General features: G+C 44.2%; 1 protein-coding gene across 1 annotated transcript in view; it reads right to left on the bottom strand.

Moving 5' to 3' along the window:
- The window catches only part of LOC117042262, a 119256-nt gene extending 106317 nt beyond the window's left edge, over positions 1-12939 (bottom strand). Inside the window, exons 1-2 of the mRNA XM_033141795.1 lie at positions 12829-12939; positions 3583-4689 (exon numbers count right to left, since the gene is read on the bottom strand). Coding sequence (XP_032997686.1) covers positions 3583-4677 — 1095 coding nt within the window. The 5' untranslated portion in view covers positions 4678-4689; positions 12829-12939. The remainder of the gene's footprint in view (positions 1-3582; positions 4690-12828) is intronic.
- Positions 12940-17808: the final 4869 nt, after the last annotated feature.

Here is a 17808-nt window from a genome sequence, read left to right on the forward strand (position 1 = left end):
CTCCAATTCAGGAAGATATTCTAAAAATAACTTGTTTTGGTAACTCACGTTACAGCTTCATCATCAATAATTAAAATCAATCAATACCAATGAAAAATGTAATTGGAACAATATAGACTATTTGTAATCAAAAGATGACATTTTAAGATTTCAGTATACATATTACAATAATTGTTTACATGATTTGAATAGATTTTATCTTACCTTTAATGTATGTCTAACTTCAAAAACAAATTCATTTGCAACATGTGCTACATTCAGGTGGTGGCCATCTTGGAATGAAGCATTCTGGGAATAATTTGTTTTGTTGCCAAAACAATTTGATATGTGTACATAAACTTAACATGTAAAAAAATTATTTTTAAATTTTTTTTTTTACATTTCCCCCCTCATTTTCATGGAATGACCCAGACGCTGAAAAAGCGTTTGACAACGTTTCATGGTGTTTTATGAAAAAGAACTTGGAAATGATGGGATTTGGGAGAAATTTCATGAGATGTGTGGAGGCGATATATAAAAACCAAAAGGCGAAATTATTATAAAGAATGAATCTACAAAGAGTATAAGAATATCAAAGGGTACAAGGCAGGGCTGCCCATTATCGCCTCTCCTATTTATAATAACATTGGAAGTACTTCTCCAGAAAATAAGAACGGAAAGTATTATAGGGATTAAACAGGGGTACAGAGAACATAAAGTTAAGGCGTTCACGGACGATATAGTTCTAACATTACAAAATCCGCAAAGATCAATAGGAGAAGCTTTAAAAGTAATTGGGGAGTTTGGGCTATTGGCGGGGCTAAAACTAAATAGATCCAAGACAAAAATGATGGTGAAAAATGTAAACATAGATCAAAAGTCAGTTGGAGGAGGAAACAGGTATAAAGGCAGTGAAAAAAGTATAGTATTTGGGTATCTGGCTCTCACCGAAAAATGCTGATTTATACAAAGACAATTACCGTACATAAAGATATTGCCCAATGAAGGAGATAACCAAGGGACCTCTTCTCTGACTTTGAGCTCGGAGCTGCCTTACCAAAGCACAATAAGGAGGAAAGTCAGAGAGAAGGAAAAACACGGAGCAATCACTGCGAATGTTGCTGGCACAAAATATGAGATTGGTAGCAAGCTACATATTCTGCTTACCTTACAATTAAATTATGTGATAAGAATAAAGAAAAGTGGATGGAGCAAGGAAAGTTACATAGCTAAAAAAGCTTCCAGGTCAAAGTATGATAGAACGTTATATTATTGCTATTGTGCTTGTGGGTTGCCATGGGCATCTGGTTGGCTACTGTGAGAAATAACTGAGCTACTCGGATTTTTGGTCTGAAATTATTATGTTCTTAGGGAATTGATGAACCACCCTGGGATCTTCGGATGAAGGGTGTTATACAAATTTAAGATTAAAAAAGTATTATAATTAGCCACTGAGAGAATAGCTCAGTTGGTTAGAGCATGGTGCTGATAATGCCAAGGTTGTAGGTTTGATCCCCATATGGGACACTTGAGTATTAACTGAATTGCAGGGGGTTGGACTAGATGATCTTCAGAGTCCCTTTCAACTCTATGATTCTATAAACCCAGACTGTCTTTATATGGAAAGAGATAAAGCAAAGCTTAGAAATATGGAATAAAATGAAATTATCTTGGTGGGGGAGGATTGCCACCGTAAAGATGACGGTACTACCTAAAATGCTCTTTCTTTTTCAAATGATTTCGATTGTTATGGGACAAAGCCAATTTAAAGAATGGCAGACAGTAATTTCTAGATTTGTTTGGGAAGGGAAGAAGCCCAGAATCAAATTTAAGATCTTGACAGACAAAAAAGAAAGGGGAGGCTTCGCTCTACCTGACCTTAAGATCTATTATGAATCAGCCTGCTTAGTTTGGCTAAGGTAATGGTTTAGAATGGAGAACGCAGAGCTTTTAGATTTAGAAGGCTTTATGAACAGATATGGTTGGCATGCGCACCTGTGGTACGATAAAGTCCAAGTGCATAAAGATTTTCTAAATCATCCGATAAGAAAATCATTGTATTTAGTCTGATCGAAGTATAAAGAATGGTTTGAAAGGAAAACTCTGGGTTGGCTGTCTCCTCAAGAAGCACTCTCTGTAAAAAATCAAATACTGCAGAACAATGGCTCACATACAGGGATATACTAATAGAAAAAAACAAGGAATTTACAATGAGACCATATGAAGAAATTAAAGACACATTACAAAGGTGGTTGGAATATCGTCAGATTTATAGTTTATTTATGAAAGATAAGAAAACAAGAGGGTTTGAACAAACAACGACAATATTACAACCATTACAACACAAAAAATCTGTCGAAAATATATGATTTTCTATTAGAATGGAATACAAAGGACAAAGAAATTAAAAGTGCTATGATCAAATGGGCAATTGATTTAGGACACAATATGGTGGATTAGAACGCATAAATGGAACAAAAATAAAATATTCAATATTTTAATAGATATAAGTAAAATATATATGAAAAAGGAAGTTATAAGGAAATAAATTGGAAATGGTTGTTTACAGATGTGACCAAGGGAATAATATATGACGGATGACAAAGACAATAAGGAAGCACGAAATCACGAGATTTAAACAGAATTACCAGATAAAACAGAGGAAGGAAGAGGGGAAGTGAGGGGGGGTGCTGATGTGTGTGGTTGTTTGTGTTTTGTTCTGCTTCGGTTTGTTGGTTTGTTGTGTTTTTTCTTTTTTGTGAAATAAATTGGAAATATAGAAATATAGGAATATTGTGTATATAAAGAAATGAAGAATACGATTGAATTTAATGTTATGTATCTATGTTATTATATGTGTTGCAGAAAATCTAATAAAAATTATGATGGGGGAAAAGAAACTTAGGCAATCAAAATGATAATTTGAACAGTCTAGACAGCTTCTGAATTTAGCGCTACCGTAAAAAGCATCAAATGTTTAGAAATTCATATAAAATCAATACTTTCATGGATTCTATTCATTCTAAGGTTTCCACGTCTATTGAAGCTCTTTCCATACATTTAAATGGTTTATGCCCTGTGTGACTGCATTCATGAATTCTAAGGTTTCCACTCTGACTGAAGCTCTTTCCACATTCCATACTTTCCGTGTCTTCTAAGTTTTCTGAGTGTGAATTTAGGGTTCCACTCTGAAAGACACACTTTCAACACTCCATACATTTAAATGGTTTCTCCCGTGTGAGTCCGTTGATGTCTTCTAACTTTTCCAACATTTGTGAAGCGCTTTCCAAACTTCTTACATTTAAATGGTTTCTCCCCAATGTGAGTTTGATGGTGTTTATTCAGCTGTGCACCATGACTGAAGCTCTTTCCACATTCCATGCATTTAAATGGTTTCTCCCCTGTGTGAGTCCGTTGATGAATTCTTAGTGTTCCACTATAAGTGAAGCTCTTTCCACATTCGATGCATTTAAATGGTTTCTCCCCAGTGTGAGTTTGATGATGGTGTCTCAGTGCCCTACTATCAATAAAGCTCTTTTCACATTCCATGCATTTGAATGGTTTCTCCCCTGTGTGTGTCCATTGATGTCTTCTTAGTGCTGCCCTATAACTGAAACTCTTTCCACACTCCATACATTCATATGGTTTTTCCCCTGTGTGAAATCGATGGTGGATTCTAAGTGTTCCACGATTAGTGAAGCTTTTTCCACACTCCATGCATTTAAATGGTTTCTCCCCTGTGTGAGTCTGTTGATGTTTTCTAAGTGTTCCACTCTCACTGAAGCTCTTTCCACATTCCATACATTCAAATGGTTTTTCCCCTGTGTGAGTTTGATGATGGATACTAAGTGCTGGACCATTAATAAAGCTCTTTCCACATTCCATGCATTTAAATGGTTTCTCCCCTGTGTGAGTACGTTGATGTGTTTTTAGTCTTCCACTCTCACTGAAGCTCTTTCCACAATCCATACATTTATATGGTTTTTCCCCTGTGTGAGTTTGATGATGGCGTCTAAGTCCTCGTCTCTCAGTGAAGCTCTTACCACACTCCGTACATATAAATGGTCTTTCCCCAGTGTGGGTTCGATGATGACGAGTCAGGGATCGATTGTTACTGAAACTCTTTCCACACTCTGTACATTTAAATGGTTTCTCACCTGTGTGAGTCTGTTGATGAATTCTAAGGTATCCACGTTCTCTGAAGCACTTCCCACATTCCATGCATGTAAATGGTTTCTCGCCTGTGTGGGTCAGTTGATGTTTTCTAAATGTTCCACTATCAGTGAAACTCTTTTCACATTCCATGCATTTATATGGTTTTTCCCCTGTATGGATCCGTTGATGGTTTCTAAGGTGTCCAATCTGACCGAAGCTCTTTCCGCACTCCTTACATTTATATGGTTTCTCACCTGTGTGAGTGTGTTTATGTATACGAAGGTTTGAACTCCAACCAAAGCTTTTTCCACACTCTGTGCATTTAAATGGTTTCTCCCCAGTGTCAGTCTGTTGATGAATTCTTAGTGTTCCACTGTCAGTGAAGTTCCTCCACAACTCCATAGTTTCAAATTGTTCCTCCTCTCTCTCTCCATACTCCATGAATTCAAATGGTTTCATCGTTATTCCCATTGGACTTGGCCCACCAGAATACTGACTGCCTTCTCCATTGTCTGCTTTCGACGGGGAGGTGGGAGAGGACATCCTATTTGTTTTCTAGGAAGAGAACAAAGGAATATTACACACATCAATTAGCACCTGCTTTTATTTTAACTTCTTGTACATTCTCACCTGTTCTCCATATGTGCCCAGGTTTTGGGAAATACAAATGAAATAATGTCAAATAATAGTAATGGATTTCAGAAGCATTACCTTAGAAGATGGTTGAACTGTGGGGTTTACTTTTTAAATAAAGAGGTTTCTCACAGGAAAGGGAGCTGCTCTATGTCCATGAACCTGCCCACTATTCATCAGGGTCCTCAGCTCATAATAATGTTTTTCATCCTCTGCACAATAATCCTCCATCCCATGGGCCACATTTTGTCCCCTTCGACCTTTAGATGTTTATTAATCACCTGCACAGTCCCTTTGGCTTCAGGAGGTGCATAGTGACCATTTTGGGAGACCCATATATAAGACTAGTGAGAAGGCTTGGTGCTTGTGGTCAGCTGAAGGAGTGCTCAGGTAGCAGAATATTCTTTGGGTTGGACCTCCATCTCTCAGCCTTGCATTATTGCAAGGAGAGAGCCTGAGATGCAGAAGGAAAGCAGCTGGAGCCTGACTGCTAGAATCCCACCCCAATTACTACTGATAATAATTATATGCCGCCAGGTCTTGCACCTGCCAGTCGGTGAGATGACGGGACGTGGGAGAGACGAGGAAAACAAGACGACAGAGGAGAAAAAGGGGAGAATCAGGAAGATGTAGGAACGCACAGAGGGGACAGAGGAAAAAGACGGAGAGACTGTAGATGGAAGAATAGAACATCTGAGTAGGTTGGGGGGAAACCTGGTTAAATCTGTAAAGAATAGAAAGAGAGGAGATGAAGAGGGGGGAGGAGATGAGAATGAAGTGCAATTGAGAGAAAGGGAGTGAATTAAGATGAAGGTCATTTCAGTTAGAAGGTTTTAAGAAAATAAAGGATTCTAGATAAGGGGTTTAGAACAAAGGAGGAGGGAGTATCAGGAAAAAGGCAACGGTTACGTGTTGAGTCATCTTCCTCTTTCTTTGTGGCCAAAAACGGAACTCAAGAACCATAGAGATCAACGATAGAGACTTTCATATCTGTAAGGTTTCTGTGGTGGTTGCTCCCGAGTAACGAGGCTGGACTCCGGTCCGTATATTTACACGTTTTATTGTGCAAGTATGTACAGTGCAGAGCTCAAAAGTACATGACCGTCTTAGTCACTCTCAGATCCCGGATGTCGTGCTTTCCGGGAGCGCCCCCAGCAAAAGAAATTCGGCACCCCAAGTCTTCTCCTTCCCTCCTTACGTTTCACCCCTCTATGCAACTGGGGCGGCGGAAACGTCGTGTCTCCCTCTTGGCTGGCTTGGCGGGGTGAGTGCTTGGGCTCTGGAGCATCCCCAAGCCCCCCTCCCCACCTGGTTCCCTTCCTGCCTATCGTTCCTGCTGGACGCTGTTCCGCTATCCCTGCGGTGCTGGGGCTCTCTGTCCCCTGACAGCCCCTGCACCGCCCCACTGGGACCTAGCGGTTCCCTGACAATATCCAATAAGAACTACCGCACAATTGCACTCTTTTCACACGCTAGCAAGGTTATGCTTAAAATTCTACAAGGCAGGCTTAAGCAGTATGTGGACTGAGAACTCCCAGAAGTGCAAGCTGGATTTCGAAGGGGCAGAGGAACCAGAGACCAAATTGCAAACATGTGCTGGATTATGGAGAAAGCTAGAGAGTTCCAGAAAAACATCTACTTCTGCTTCATTGACTACGCAAAAGCATTTGACTCGTGTCGACCACAGCAAACTATAGCAAGTTCTTAAAGAAATGGGAGTGCCTGATCACCTCATCCGTCTCCTGAGAAATCTCTATGTGGGACAAGAAGCTACAGTTAGAACTGGATATGGAATAACTGATTGGTTCAAAATTGGGAAAGGAGTACGACAAGGCTGTATATTGTCTCCCTGCTTATTTAACTTATATGCAGAATTCATCATGTGAAAGGCTGGGCTGGATGAATCCCAAACCGGAATTAAGATTGCCGGAAAAAATATCAACAACCTCAGATATGCTGATGACACAACCTTGATGGCAGAAAGTGAGAAGGAATTAAAGAACCTTTTAATGAGGGTGAAAGAGGAGAGCGCAAAATATGGTCTGAAGCTCAACATCAAAAAAATTAAGATCAAACCTATCCATTCTCAAGGAAATCGACCCTGAGTGCTCACTAGAAGGACAGATATAAAAATTCTGCAAATCTGTTAGAAGTACCCACAAGTATCTTCTTCTTCTTTTTTGCTTCTTAATTGTATTCTACTTAACAAAATTGATGAATCTAAATATAATTTCTTGGAATATCAAAGGGATTGAATGATAAGAAAAAGAGAAATAGGACGGAACATAAATTCAAGAAGAAAAATTGGGATGTGATATTACCACAAGAAACACATATTGCGAAAAAACATTAAAGAGTATTAAAAGATTGGGCGAGGAATTTATAGCCTCAGACAAAGTCAAAAAAAGGGGAATAGTCATTTATATAAATCCCAAATTAGAAGCAAAATTATGAGGAACGGCTTAGGGAGCTGGGTATGTTTAGGCTGGAGAGGAGAAGGTTAAGGGGTGATATGATAGCCATGTTCAAATATATCAAAGGATGTCATAAAGAGGAGGGAGAAAGGTTGTTTTCTGCTGCTCCAAAGAAGCGGACACGGGGCAATGGATTCAAACTACAAGAAAGAAGATTCCACCTGAACATTAGGAAGAACTTCCTGACAGTGAGAGCTTTTCGACAGTGGAATTTGCTGCCAAGGAGTGTGGTGGAGTCTCCTTCTTTGGAGGTCTTTAAGCGGAGGCTTGACAGCAATCTGTCAGGAATGCTTTGATGGTGTTTCCTGCTTGGCAGGGGCATGGACTAGATGGCCCTTGTGGTCTCTTCCAACTCTATGATTCTATGACTGCCAGAGATGATGTGTCTCAAATCTTAAAGGATTTAGAACACATGTATGGAGACACTAATTATGCGTCTATACAGATTGCAAAGGCCAGAGAGACACCCAGAAAAACTCTATTATTCTAAAAAGCCCGCGCTGCTCTCTCCATTGTAGCCGCCAGTGGGCTCCACTAGAAAAAGCGGAGCTTGCTGGCGGCGGCATGGGGGGGAGGGAAAGCAGCCCGGGCTGCTCCTCCTCCTCCGAAGCCACCGCCAGCAAGCTCCGTTTTTCCGAGCGGCTTGCAACGGTGGGGGGGGGAGACACTGTGCTCTCCCCCCACTTCTTTTAAAGGCAGCCGGGGGAAAGGGACAAACCGGAGCATCTTACCCTTCTCCCCAGCTGACTTTTAAAAAAGTGGGGGGGGGAGCACAGCGTCAAGGCGGTTCTCCCCCCACTTTTTTTTTATAGCCAGCCAGGGAGGAGAGGACACATATGCTATACTATTTTTTTCTTGTTTTCCGCCTCTAAAAACTAAATGCGCCTTATGGTTAGGTGCATTTTATGGTGCGAAAAATATGGTATTTAAGATCGGGGCTTTTGCAGACGACATTTTGTTAACAAGAGAGGAACCAGAATTAAGTATTGAGAAAGGAATAGAATTAATAAATGATTACAGTGGTACCTCAGGTTCAGAACTTAATTCGTTCTGGAGGTCCGTTCTTAACCTGAAACTGTTCTTAACCTGAAGCATTATTTCTGGGTTAGCGGAGTCTGTAACCTGAAGCGTCGGTAACCTGAGGTACCACTGAACAGCAAGGTGTCAAGTTTTAAAATGAATATGGGAAATACTAAACGTATGGTTAAAAATATGCAAGAACAAGAACAAAAATAACTCCTATAAAGGGTGGATTTGCAGATTGTTACAAAAGCTAAATACTTGGGCATGGATTTAACTATGAAAAATATAAATCTGTTTAAAAATAACTATGATAAGATTTGGAAAGGGATAAGGAAGGATCTGGAAACATGGAGTAGATTACAGTTATCAATATGGGGAAGAGTATCCATAATCAAAATGAACGTCTTACCAAAAATGCTATATTTGTTTTAAACGATATCAATTATAAATTAGGAAAATTGTTCTGAAGATTGGAGGAAAGATGTAACGAGATTTGTATGGCAAGGAAAAAAACTGTGAATAAAATATAAATTATTAACGGAAAGGAAAGGGAGGCTTAGCACTACCAAATTTAAAATTATATTATGAAGCGGAATGCTAAATTTGGATAAGAGATTGGATTAAATTGGAAAAAACCAGTATATTAGATCTTGAAAGCTTTAATAATAGATACAGATCGCATGTGTATCTCAATTATGAAAAAGTTAAAGTACTTAAAGAGTTTACAAGTCATATATTAAGAAGAGCATTATATAATATTTGGAACAAATATAGACTATATATAGAACCGCAAACACCTTGTCAGATATAGTATCAAAAAATTAAATATGAACCCCGACCTCTCTTACCACTAAAGGAGCACAAGCAAACAACAGAGAACAGGCACAAACAACGCTGACACCGAACCCTTTATATATTCAGTAAAATAGAAACATCGTCACCACACCACACCCATCTCCCCATCCTGCCCACCTTTCCCCGCTTTTCTTCCTAATGTCTCAACAAACGAAATGTCCTAATGTCTCAACAAACGAAACTGATTTGTAAAAATGTTACATAAAAAAAAATATGAGAAACATTGCACATTCCTTTATAAATCAAGGAAATCTTTAATAAAAATACTTTAATTTTTTTTTAATATGAAGACAAATTGACCAATATATAGACAAATGCTAGAAGAGGAACAAGGAAAGTTTAGATTGAAAACCTATGAAGAAATAAAGGACTACGAAGTGGGTAGATGGCAATATATACAGCTTGAGAGTATATTCAAAGCTTATCAAAAGAAAGGTTTTTAAAGAGAGAATTCAAAATTTAATAAGGTAGTGATACAGAATAACAAGACATTATTATCTAATTATATGTATTAGATAATAATTTCTTGTTATTCTGTATCACTACCTTATTAAATTTTGAATCCTCTCTTTAAAAACCTTTCTTTTGATAAGCTTTGAATTTACTATTAGACTGGGAATTAATGGAGGAAGAAGTAAAGGAAATGATGATTAAATGGTGAAAAGATCTTGGAAAGACTATCTACTTAGAGCAGTGGGAAAAGTTATGGAAAGAGGACGTAGAATTTACCGCCACATATACAATAAAAGAAAATTTTGTAAAAATGTTCCATAGGTGGTACTTAACACCAGTGAAGTTGGAAAAGATTTATAAACTAAAACCCAACATCTGCTGGAGATGCGGTGAGGAGACAGATATGTGGTGGAGATGTGAAGAGAAATTTGGACAATAGTACATGAAGAAATGAAGAAAATGCTGAAAATATCATTAACAAAGAAGCCGGAGGCATACCTCCTTGGATTAATAGATGAAGAAATACCACAGGGAAAGAAAAGAATTTTTTCTTTATGCAACTACAGCTGCTAGAGTGGTGGATAGCCGCAAATTGGAAATCTAAGAGTACCCCTACAAAGGAAGAATGGATTAGTACCGTATATCTCGGCGTACAAGACGACTTTTTGACACTTTTTTTCCCTCCCAAAAGTCGGGGGTCGTCTTGTAAGGCGGATACTAAAACTGGGGTACTCTCACCCGCCGGCAGCACCGCTCTCACCCAGCTCTTTTGGGGCTTCTGGCGCAGGGGGGGCCGTCGGAGAGCCTCCCGTCAGAGCGGCAGCCGCTTCTCACCCGGCCAGTCCTCCTCTTTGCGTGCTCTTGCTGGTCTACAAAAAAGGCTGAGTCGCTTGGGCGCTGGGCTGGCGGGGAAGGGGAAAAAAAAACAGCGGAAAAGCCCCACAAACATGCTCCTGCTGATCTACAAAAAAGGCTGAGGGGAGGGGGGGGGAACGCAACTCACACCAACACACAGGGAGGGAGGGAGGAGGGAGGGGAAGGGAAAAAACCAACAACACACAGGGAGGGAGGTGTAACGGAAAATCCCAGGTGTGGAACTGCCCAGCCACCTGGCCCTTAGGGATAAGCCCACTTGTTTCTGAGGAGTTAAATAAAAGAAGTCCAGCCACTGGAGCAAGGACAAGACAGGGTTTATTGCGCAGTAGGTTACAGTCAAACTGCCCCCCCAGAGCAGCGTTACAAGAACTTTTAAAAACTCCTACCATATCCCAGAATACAGTTTGGAAACATCATTACTACATCATCACTACATCACGAAAGGGAAGGGTTATACATGATTGACATATAGGAAAAACTGGAAAAACAGGATTAACATAGGGGGAAAACAGAGCAATATCAGGGAGATAGCCCTGGGCCAATGTGAATGGGTGTTAAGTATTGGCAAGGGACCCAGGTGGCGCTGTGGGTTAAACCACAGAGTCCAGGGCTTGCTGATCAGAAGGTCAGCGGTTCGAATCCATGCCACGGAGTGAGCTCCCATTGCTCGGTCCCAGCTCCTGCCCACCTAGCAGTTTGAAAGCACGTCAAAGTGCAAGTAGATAAATAGGGACCGCTCCAGCAGGAAGGTAAACGGCGTTTCCGTGCGCTGCTCTGGTTCGCCAGAAGCGGCTTTGTCATGCTGGCCACATGACCCGGAAGCTGTCTGCAGACAAACGCCGGCTCCCTCGGCCTATAGAGCGAGATGAGCGCCGCAACCCCAGAGTCGGACACGACTGGACCTGATGGTCAGGGGTCCCTTTACCTTTTTACCTTTTATTGGCAAGGATACCTTGAGCACTTATCTGGGAAAGAACAATGGGATTCCAGCTGAGGGATATTAGCCCACTGGCTTCCTGAAGCACCCAGAGATTACCTGCTGAGGCATTTCCCTGTGCACTTGGTCTCATGGCAGAGAGATGGGTCCCCTTAAGGGCATCACTCCATACCCCAAATGAGTTTACTCAGGAGGAGACTTTGCTTAGGTGACACCCCCCCCATAATTTCCGTAACAGAGGGGAGGGGGGGAAATGCAACACACACCAACACACAGGGAGGGAGGGAGGAGGAGGAGGGAGACCCACTGGTCCACTCTGAAGCCCTTCCAGCGGCTGCACATGCTTCATAAAGGAATCTTGGGAGCTTCCCTAGGCTTAAGGCCCGCTGAAGAGGGTGATTTCACGTATAGTCTGAAGATCAAATCAAATCTGATGTTTTTCAAATTTTTATTTGGTGTGCGTTGTAAGAGTGAGTCTATCACTAACTTATACGGTGAGTATATCACTAACTCTACATTTCAACTGGAAAAGTTGGGGGTCGTCTTATACGCCGGAATATACGGTAAATGAATATTTATTATCGGCCAAATTAACTGCTGTAATAAGAAACCAGTCTAATCAAAAATTAAAACAAGAATGGAAATGCTATGATGACTACATGGTAAAACACTGCTCAAAAAAAGACATGCTGTTAGGATTAGATTAAAACGTGAAGTGGGTGCTAGAAGAAGCTAATGGAGAAAGAAAACATGAATAACAGAAATAATAGAAATTGGGGGAGATTACGGATTGCAAAGAATAATGTGGCTTTAATTACTGGAAGGAAATTAGTTGAGACGGAGGGAAGGGAGAAGAGAGAGAAAAAGGACAACTAGGAGTGATGGGAGATTTAGTAAGAGAAGAGAAAATGGGAAATGGGAAATGGGATGGATAAATGTGTACTGTAATGTATAATGTATATTAATGAATTGTAATAAAAATAAGAAATTTTAAAAAAAAAATCAACAACAACAACCCTAAAAAAGGTCAACAAAATCTGGCGCTCTCTGAAAAAAGTTTGGACACCGCTGCCCTAGGGGAACCTTCTATGCTGCGTTGAGGCATCCCTGGCCCTCCAGGTGTGGTTGGACACAAAGTGCCACCTGCCCAAGCAAGGATGGCATATGGCCAGGGATGGTGGGAGTCTTATCCGGTGGGACACACTTTCCCCTTCTACCCCCTCCTCTGAAAACGCTGAATATCTTTATTTATTTTCCTCCTTTTTCCGTGATCTCCAACATCTTCCTGACGCAGTCCAACCAACTGCACACATTCCTAAATCACCCTGCACCATTGACTTCCCCAGGCTGCTGTCTTGTGTCTTGGACACTGGCAATGGGGCAGCACCTTCCCCTGGATGAGAGGATAGAGGGTAAATTCAGGGCTGGCCAAATGACACTCACCTCAGTCCCCTCCTTGCCCCTCTCTGCATCCGCTGCCTCAGTCTCCCTCACGGTGGAGCAGGCCCTGAGAACAGCCTTCTCTCTGCCCCCAAAACACAGGAAACAGGACACAGCAGATAATGATAATAGGTTGTAAGTCACTTTGGGCTGCCCTGGGCAAGAGGAAGAAACTAATAGGTTCAATAAATAACAATAACAACAATTGAAATTGAAATAATTATCATGCAGGCTCTTGAGGGGGGAACACGGGAACCCACCTATTTCCATAGCAATCTTTCCAATCCCTTAAATCCCACAGACATGAGATCTGATATAGTGGCAATAATGGAAACCAGGTGGAAAGGAGAGAAGGAGTTGGGCGCAGGTATCTCTGGGCAGAAACCCTTTCGATGCTTCTCCACAGAAACACAGGCATGTGGGAGAGACTGTAGTTGCCTCCAAGGGCGGAAATAATAAAGTGGGCTCCCTCCCTTTCCTCTTCCCCCCCCCCCAATGCTTGGACTCCCTATAACCCCCTCCCCCAGGATCCCATGCAGCAGCTGATCTGGGGATTATGGGAAGGCAAGGACTGAGCTTCAAGGGAGGAGAGGGTGGCTGGATCGGGCCTCCTGTTCAGGGATCTCTCCCTGGTCCACTTGAAGTCATGGCAGATTCCTGGGCAGGAGGGAGAAGTCAAGGCAGGCAGCCCCCAAGTCTCTCTCTCTTTCTCCAAGATGGCTTCCCTTTTTCCCCCAGGGATGCTTCCCTCCCTCCCTCCGCCCCCCACCTTCCTCTGCCCTCCACCCCCGAGTTTCCCCTTTGCCCCCCTGGCCGGCTCACCCTTCTTGCCCAATCTCTCCCCATGGCGCCCCCCTCTCCCTCCGGAGGGGCCTCCCCAGGTGAGCAGGGAGGGGGGAGAGGAGGGAGACGGGGGGGGTCTCTATCCAGCCCTCTCTCTCGCCCCCTTTAACCCTTCCATGGACTCCCTCTCTCTACACAAAAGGGACCCAGGGATTCTAGCCATGGGGAACCCGGGACTGGGAACTGGGGCCTGGGTTCAAGTCTCAGTCCTTCCACAGAAATAAGGGGAGGGGGGAGCACTCCCCTATTTCCTTTCACCCCCCCGCCCCAAATCCTCCCCTCCCTTCCCAGCTTCCCTGCAAATTCAGGGGGAGGAACAGCGCATCCTTCTCTCCGACCGACCCCCCAATATATAGATATATTTTGCACCTCTTTGTCTTCCTCCTCCTCTGCAGACCTTCTCCTCTTCCGGGATTATGGATGGAGGCCCCTCCCCCTCCAACCCCCCTTCCTGCCTCTCTAGGAAGCGGAGCTCACTGACCCAGGGGGAGGAATGAGTGACGCCTCCCTCCCTCCTCCTCCCGAACCAAACTCCGTTATCCTGTTTCTTTCCTGAGAAGGTCCCGGGTTCGATCCCCGGAGGCGGCGGGGAAAAACTTTCTCTCCCCCCCCCAACCTCCCAAAAACTCCTTTGGGCCACAAAGGTTATATTCACCCCCCCTCATCTCCTTTATTTCTTTTCTGGTGTTACAGGGATTTTTATCAGGATTGGGGGGTTACTCCTCGCCCCAGGATCCTGCAATGCAGCTCAGGCAGTGGCACCAGTTGGGCTTCTGCTTCCCAGGCGAACACAGGCAGGTCTGGCTCCCCTCGTGACGGATCCCCCCATTTTCCCCAGCGGGGAGACCGAGAGAGAGACGTGGCCTTTTGGGGGTGTCCTCTCCATCCTGGGCTCTGGCAGGGGGGGGATGTGTGGAGGGTCTGCCTTGGCTTCTCCCTCCTGGAGAGGAATCTGCTCCTCCTCCGAGTTCTTCCTGAAAAGGGGAGACCACTTCCCCCAGCCCCCTATGTCCCTCCCAGGCCAGACACAGGACTCTCCCTTGTGCCCCATCCACCCCTCGGTCCACCTGGGAGGCTCCCCTCTCTCGGGATTCCCGTTTCAGCTCCTTTTCCCACTGCATGGTTGATCAATGATGGTGATGTTCATGTACAACAAGCCAGAAATAGGGGTGAAGGATGCTATAGAGATGCATTCAGGGTTTATACATAGGTAAAGGTAAAGGTCACGAAATTAGAAGACGCCTGCTTCTTGGGAGAAAAGCAATGACAAACGAGACAGCATATTAAAAAGCAAAGACATCATCTTGCCGACAAAGGTCCGTATAATTAAAGCTATGGTTTTCCCAGTAGTAATGTACAGAAGTGAGAGCTGGACCATAAAGAAGACTGATCGCCGAAGAATGGATGCTTTTGAATTATGGTGCTGGAGGAGACTCTGGAGAGTCCCATGGACTGCAAGAAGATCCAACCTATCCATTCTGAAGGAAATTAGCCCTGAGTGCTCACTGGAAAGACAGATCCTGAAGTTGAGGCTCCAGTACTTTGGCCACCTCATGAGAAGAGAAGACTCCCTGGAAAAGACCCTGATGCTGGGAAAGATGGAGGGCACAAGGAGAAGGGGACGACAGAGGATGAGATGGTTGGACAGTGTTCTCGAAGCTACTAGCATGAGTTTGGCCAAACTGCGAGAGGCAGTGGAAGACAGGAGTGCCTGGCATGCTCTGGTCCATGGGGTCACGAAGAGTCGGACACGACTGAACAATAAGAAAGCTGCCTAGCTACATTGATAGCATATTATTATTATTATTATTATTATTATTATTATTATTATTATTAATTTCCACTTACCAGCTGCTGAGGGCGTCCCCTGCCCCACAGCCCTGCAAAGTAGCCTGGCGTCCTGCCCAGTTCCCGGTTTCAGCTGCTGGCAGCGAAGGAGACGCCCCTCCCTGGGTGAAGCTGGCCCAGCTTGGCAACTCTCGCCCGCCTCCCACCCTCATTCCCACAGGGCTGCTCTTGGGTCATAGCTCTATGGGATTCACACGCCTTCGGAAAGGAACCCGAAGCACGTCGGAAATTCCCGAGCCGAAGGGGGGGGGAAGGAGCCCCTCCCTCGGAGATCCGCCAGGCTGTGAATAGAGGGAAGCGGAGGGAGAGAGAGAGAGAGAGGAGGAGAAAGAGGTAACGCTGGTGGGCAGGGGGCGAAGGGGGGGAGAGAAAGGGGGCAGAGACACCCCCCACCCCACACACAACAACAGCAACTCCCTTCCTGCAGAGGCCCCGATCCAGGCAATCCGGCTGAAGATCGGGGACCCTCCTGGGCGCCTTTGCGGGAATGAAACGGGCTGAGACTTGAACCCAGGCCCCAGTTCCGCCCCCCTCTGCGAGTCCCGGGCTCCCCCTGGCAGGAATCCCTGGGGCGCCGCGATCCTGGCTCCGTTCCGAGTCCATGAGGGAATCCATGGAAGGGTTAAAGGGGGGCGAGAGAGAGGCCTGGATTGGGACCCCCCCCGTCTCCCTCCTCTGCCCCCTCCCTGCTCACCTGGGGAGGCCCCTCCGGAGGGAGAGGGGGGCGCCATGGGGAGAGATTTGGCAAGAAGGGGGGCAAAGGGGAAACTCAGGGGTGGAGGAAGTTGGGGGGGGCTGAGGGACGGAGGGAAGCACCCCTGGAGGTGCAATTTTAATTGTTGTTATTGTTATTTATTTATTCAATCTATTAAGCCCTGTTTAGGGAGGCTTTTAATGTTTAATAGATTATTGTATTTTAATACTCTGTTGGAAGCCGCCTAGAGTGGCTGGGGAAACCCAGGCAGATGGGCGGGGTATAAATAATAAATTATTATTATTATTATTATTATTATTATTATTATTATTATTATTATTATTATTATTAGTCTCTTTCTCTTGCCCAGGGCAGCACAAAGTGGCTTACAGCCTATTTTTATTGTTCTTGTTGTTGTTGTTGTTATGTTCCACGGTGACACTCCAAGGTCTTCTGTGTCCTGTTTCCTGTATTTCGGGGGCAGAGAGAAGGCTGTTCTCAGGGCCTGCTCCACCGTGAGGGAGACTGAGGCAGCAGATGCAGAGAGGGGCAAGGAGGGGACTGAGCTGAGCGCCATTTGGCCAGCCCTGGTTTAGCCCTCTATCCTCTCATCCAGGGGAAGGTGTTGTCCCATTGCCAGTGTCCTAGACACAAGACAGCAGCCTCGGGAAGTCAGTGGGGCAGGATGATTTGGGAATGTGTGCAGTTGGTTGGAGTGCGTCAGGAAGATATTGGAGAGCATGAAGGAAGGAGGAAATGAAATACAGATATTCAGCGTTTTCAGAAGAGGGGGTAGAAGGGGAAACGGTGTCCCACCAGATAAGACTCCCACCATCCCTGGCCATATGCCGTCCTTGCTTGGGCAGGTGGTACTTTGAGTCCGGCCACAACTGGAGGGCCAGAGATGCCTCAACTCAGCATAGAAGGTTCCTCTAGGGCTCAGTGTTACTTGGGAGTTGGTGGACCTGGATCTTAAGGATTATTGAAACCAGAACAGTATAAATCCAAGGTGCCCACACTCAGCAGTGTAGAAAACCCTGCCGGCACCTGGGGAAGAGCTTTTTAAAGGAAATCGTTCACCCCCAAAGTTGCTTGCTTAGGAACGTACAATGGGTCCACCAACCTGCAGCACCAGAGCTGCCCCTCCCCCCGCCCTGCCTTCCTCCGCTGCTCCCCACACAAAAGGTGTGTGTGGATGAAATCCCAAAGTATTTTTGGCTCCTGTTCCAAAGATGTCCAGTTGACATTTCAGAAGAAAGTGTGGCTAAAATTCTAATACACAATTGTGGCTTCGAAAAACAGCCAGGGAATATGAAACTGCGTTGAAGATTAGTTTCTTCTTTACACTCAGGCGAAAACATCACTGGTTTCATTTCCTTTCTTCACCTTTAATATTCACCTTTTCAATGTCACACATATTTTTATATTGTGATCTTCAGATGAAATTTAATCAATAATTTCAAGTAGGAGCGAAAGAGGGAGAACGTTGATAGAGGCTTGGACTGGGAATCTCCACTGAGATAGGTCAGTGTCGGGAGGCAGGTACGAGACCTGGTGGCATATAATTATTATCAGTAGTAATTGGGGTGGGCGTTTTA

Source organism: Lacerta agilis, chromosome 2, assembly GCF_009819535.1.
Source record: "Lacerta agilis isolate rLacAgi1 chromosome 2, rLacAgi1.pri, whole genome shotgun sequence".
NCBI classification, from domain to species: Eukaryota; Metazoa; Chordata; class Lepidosauria; order Squamata; family Lacertidae; genus Lacerta; species Lacerta agilis.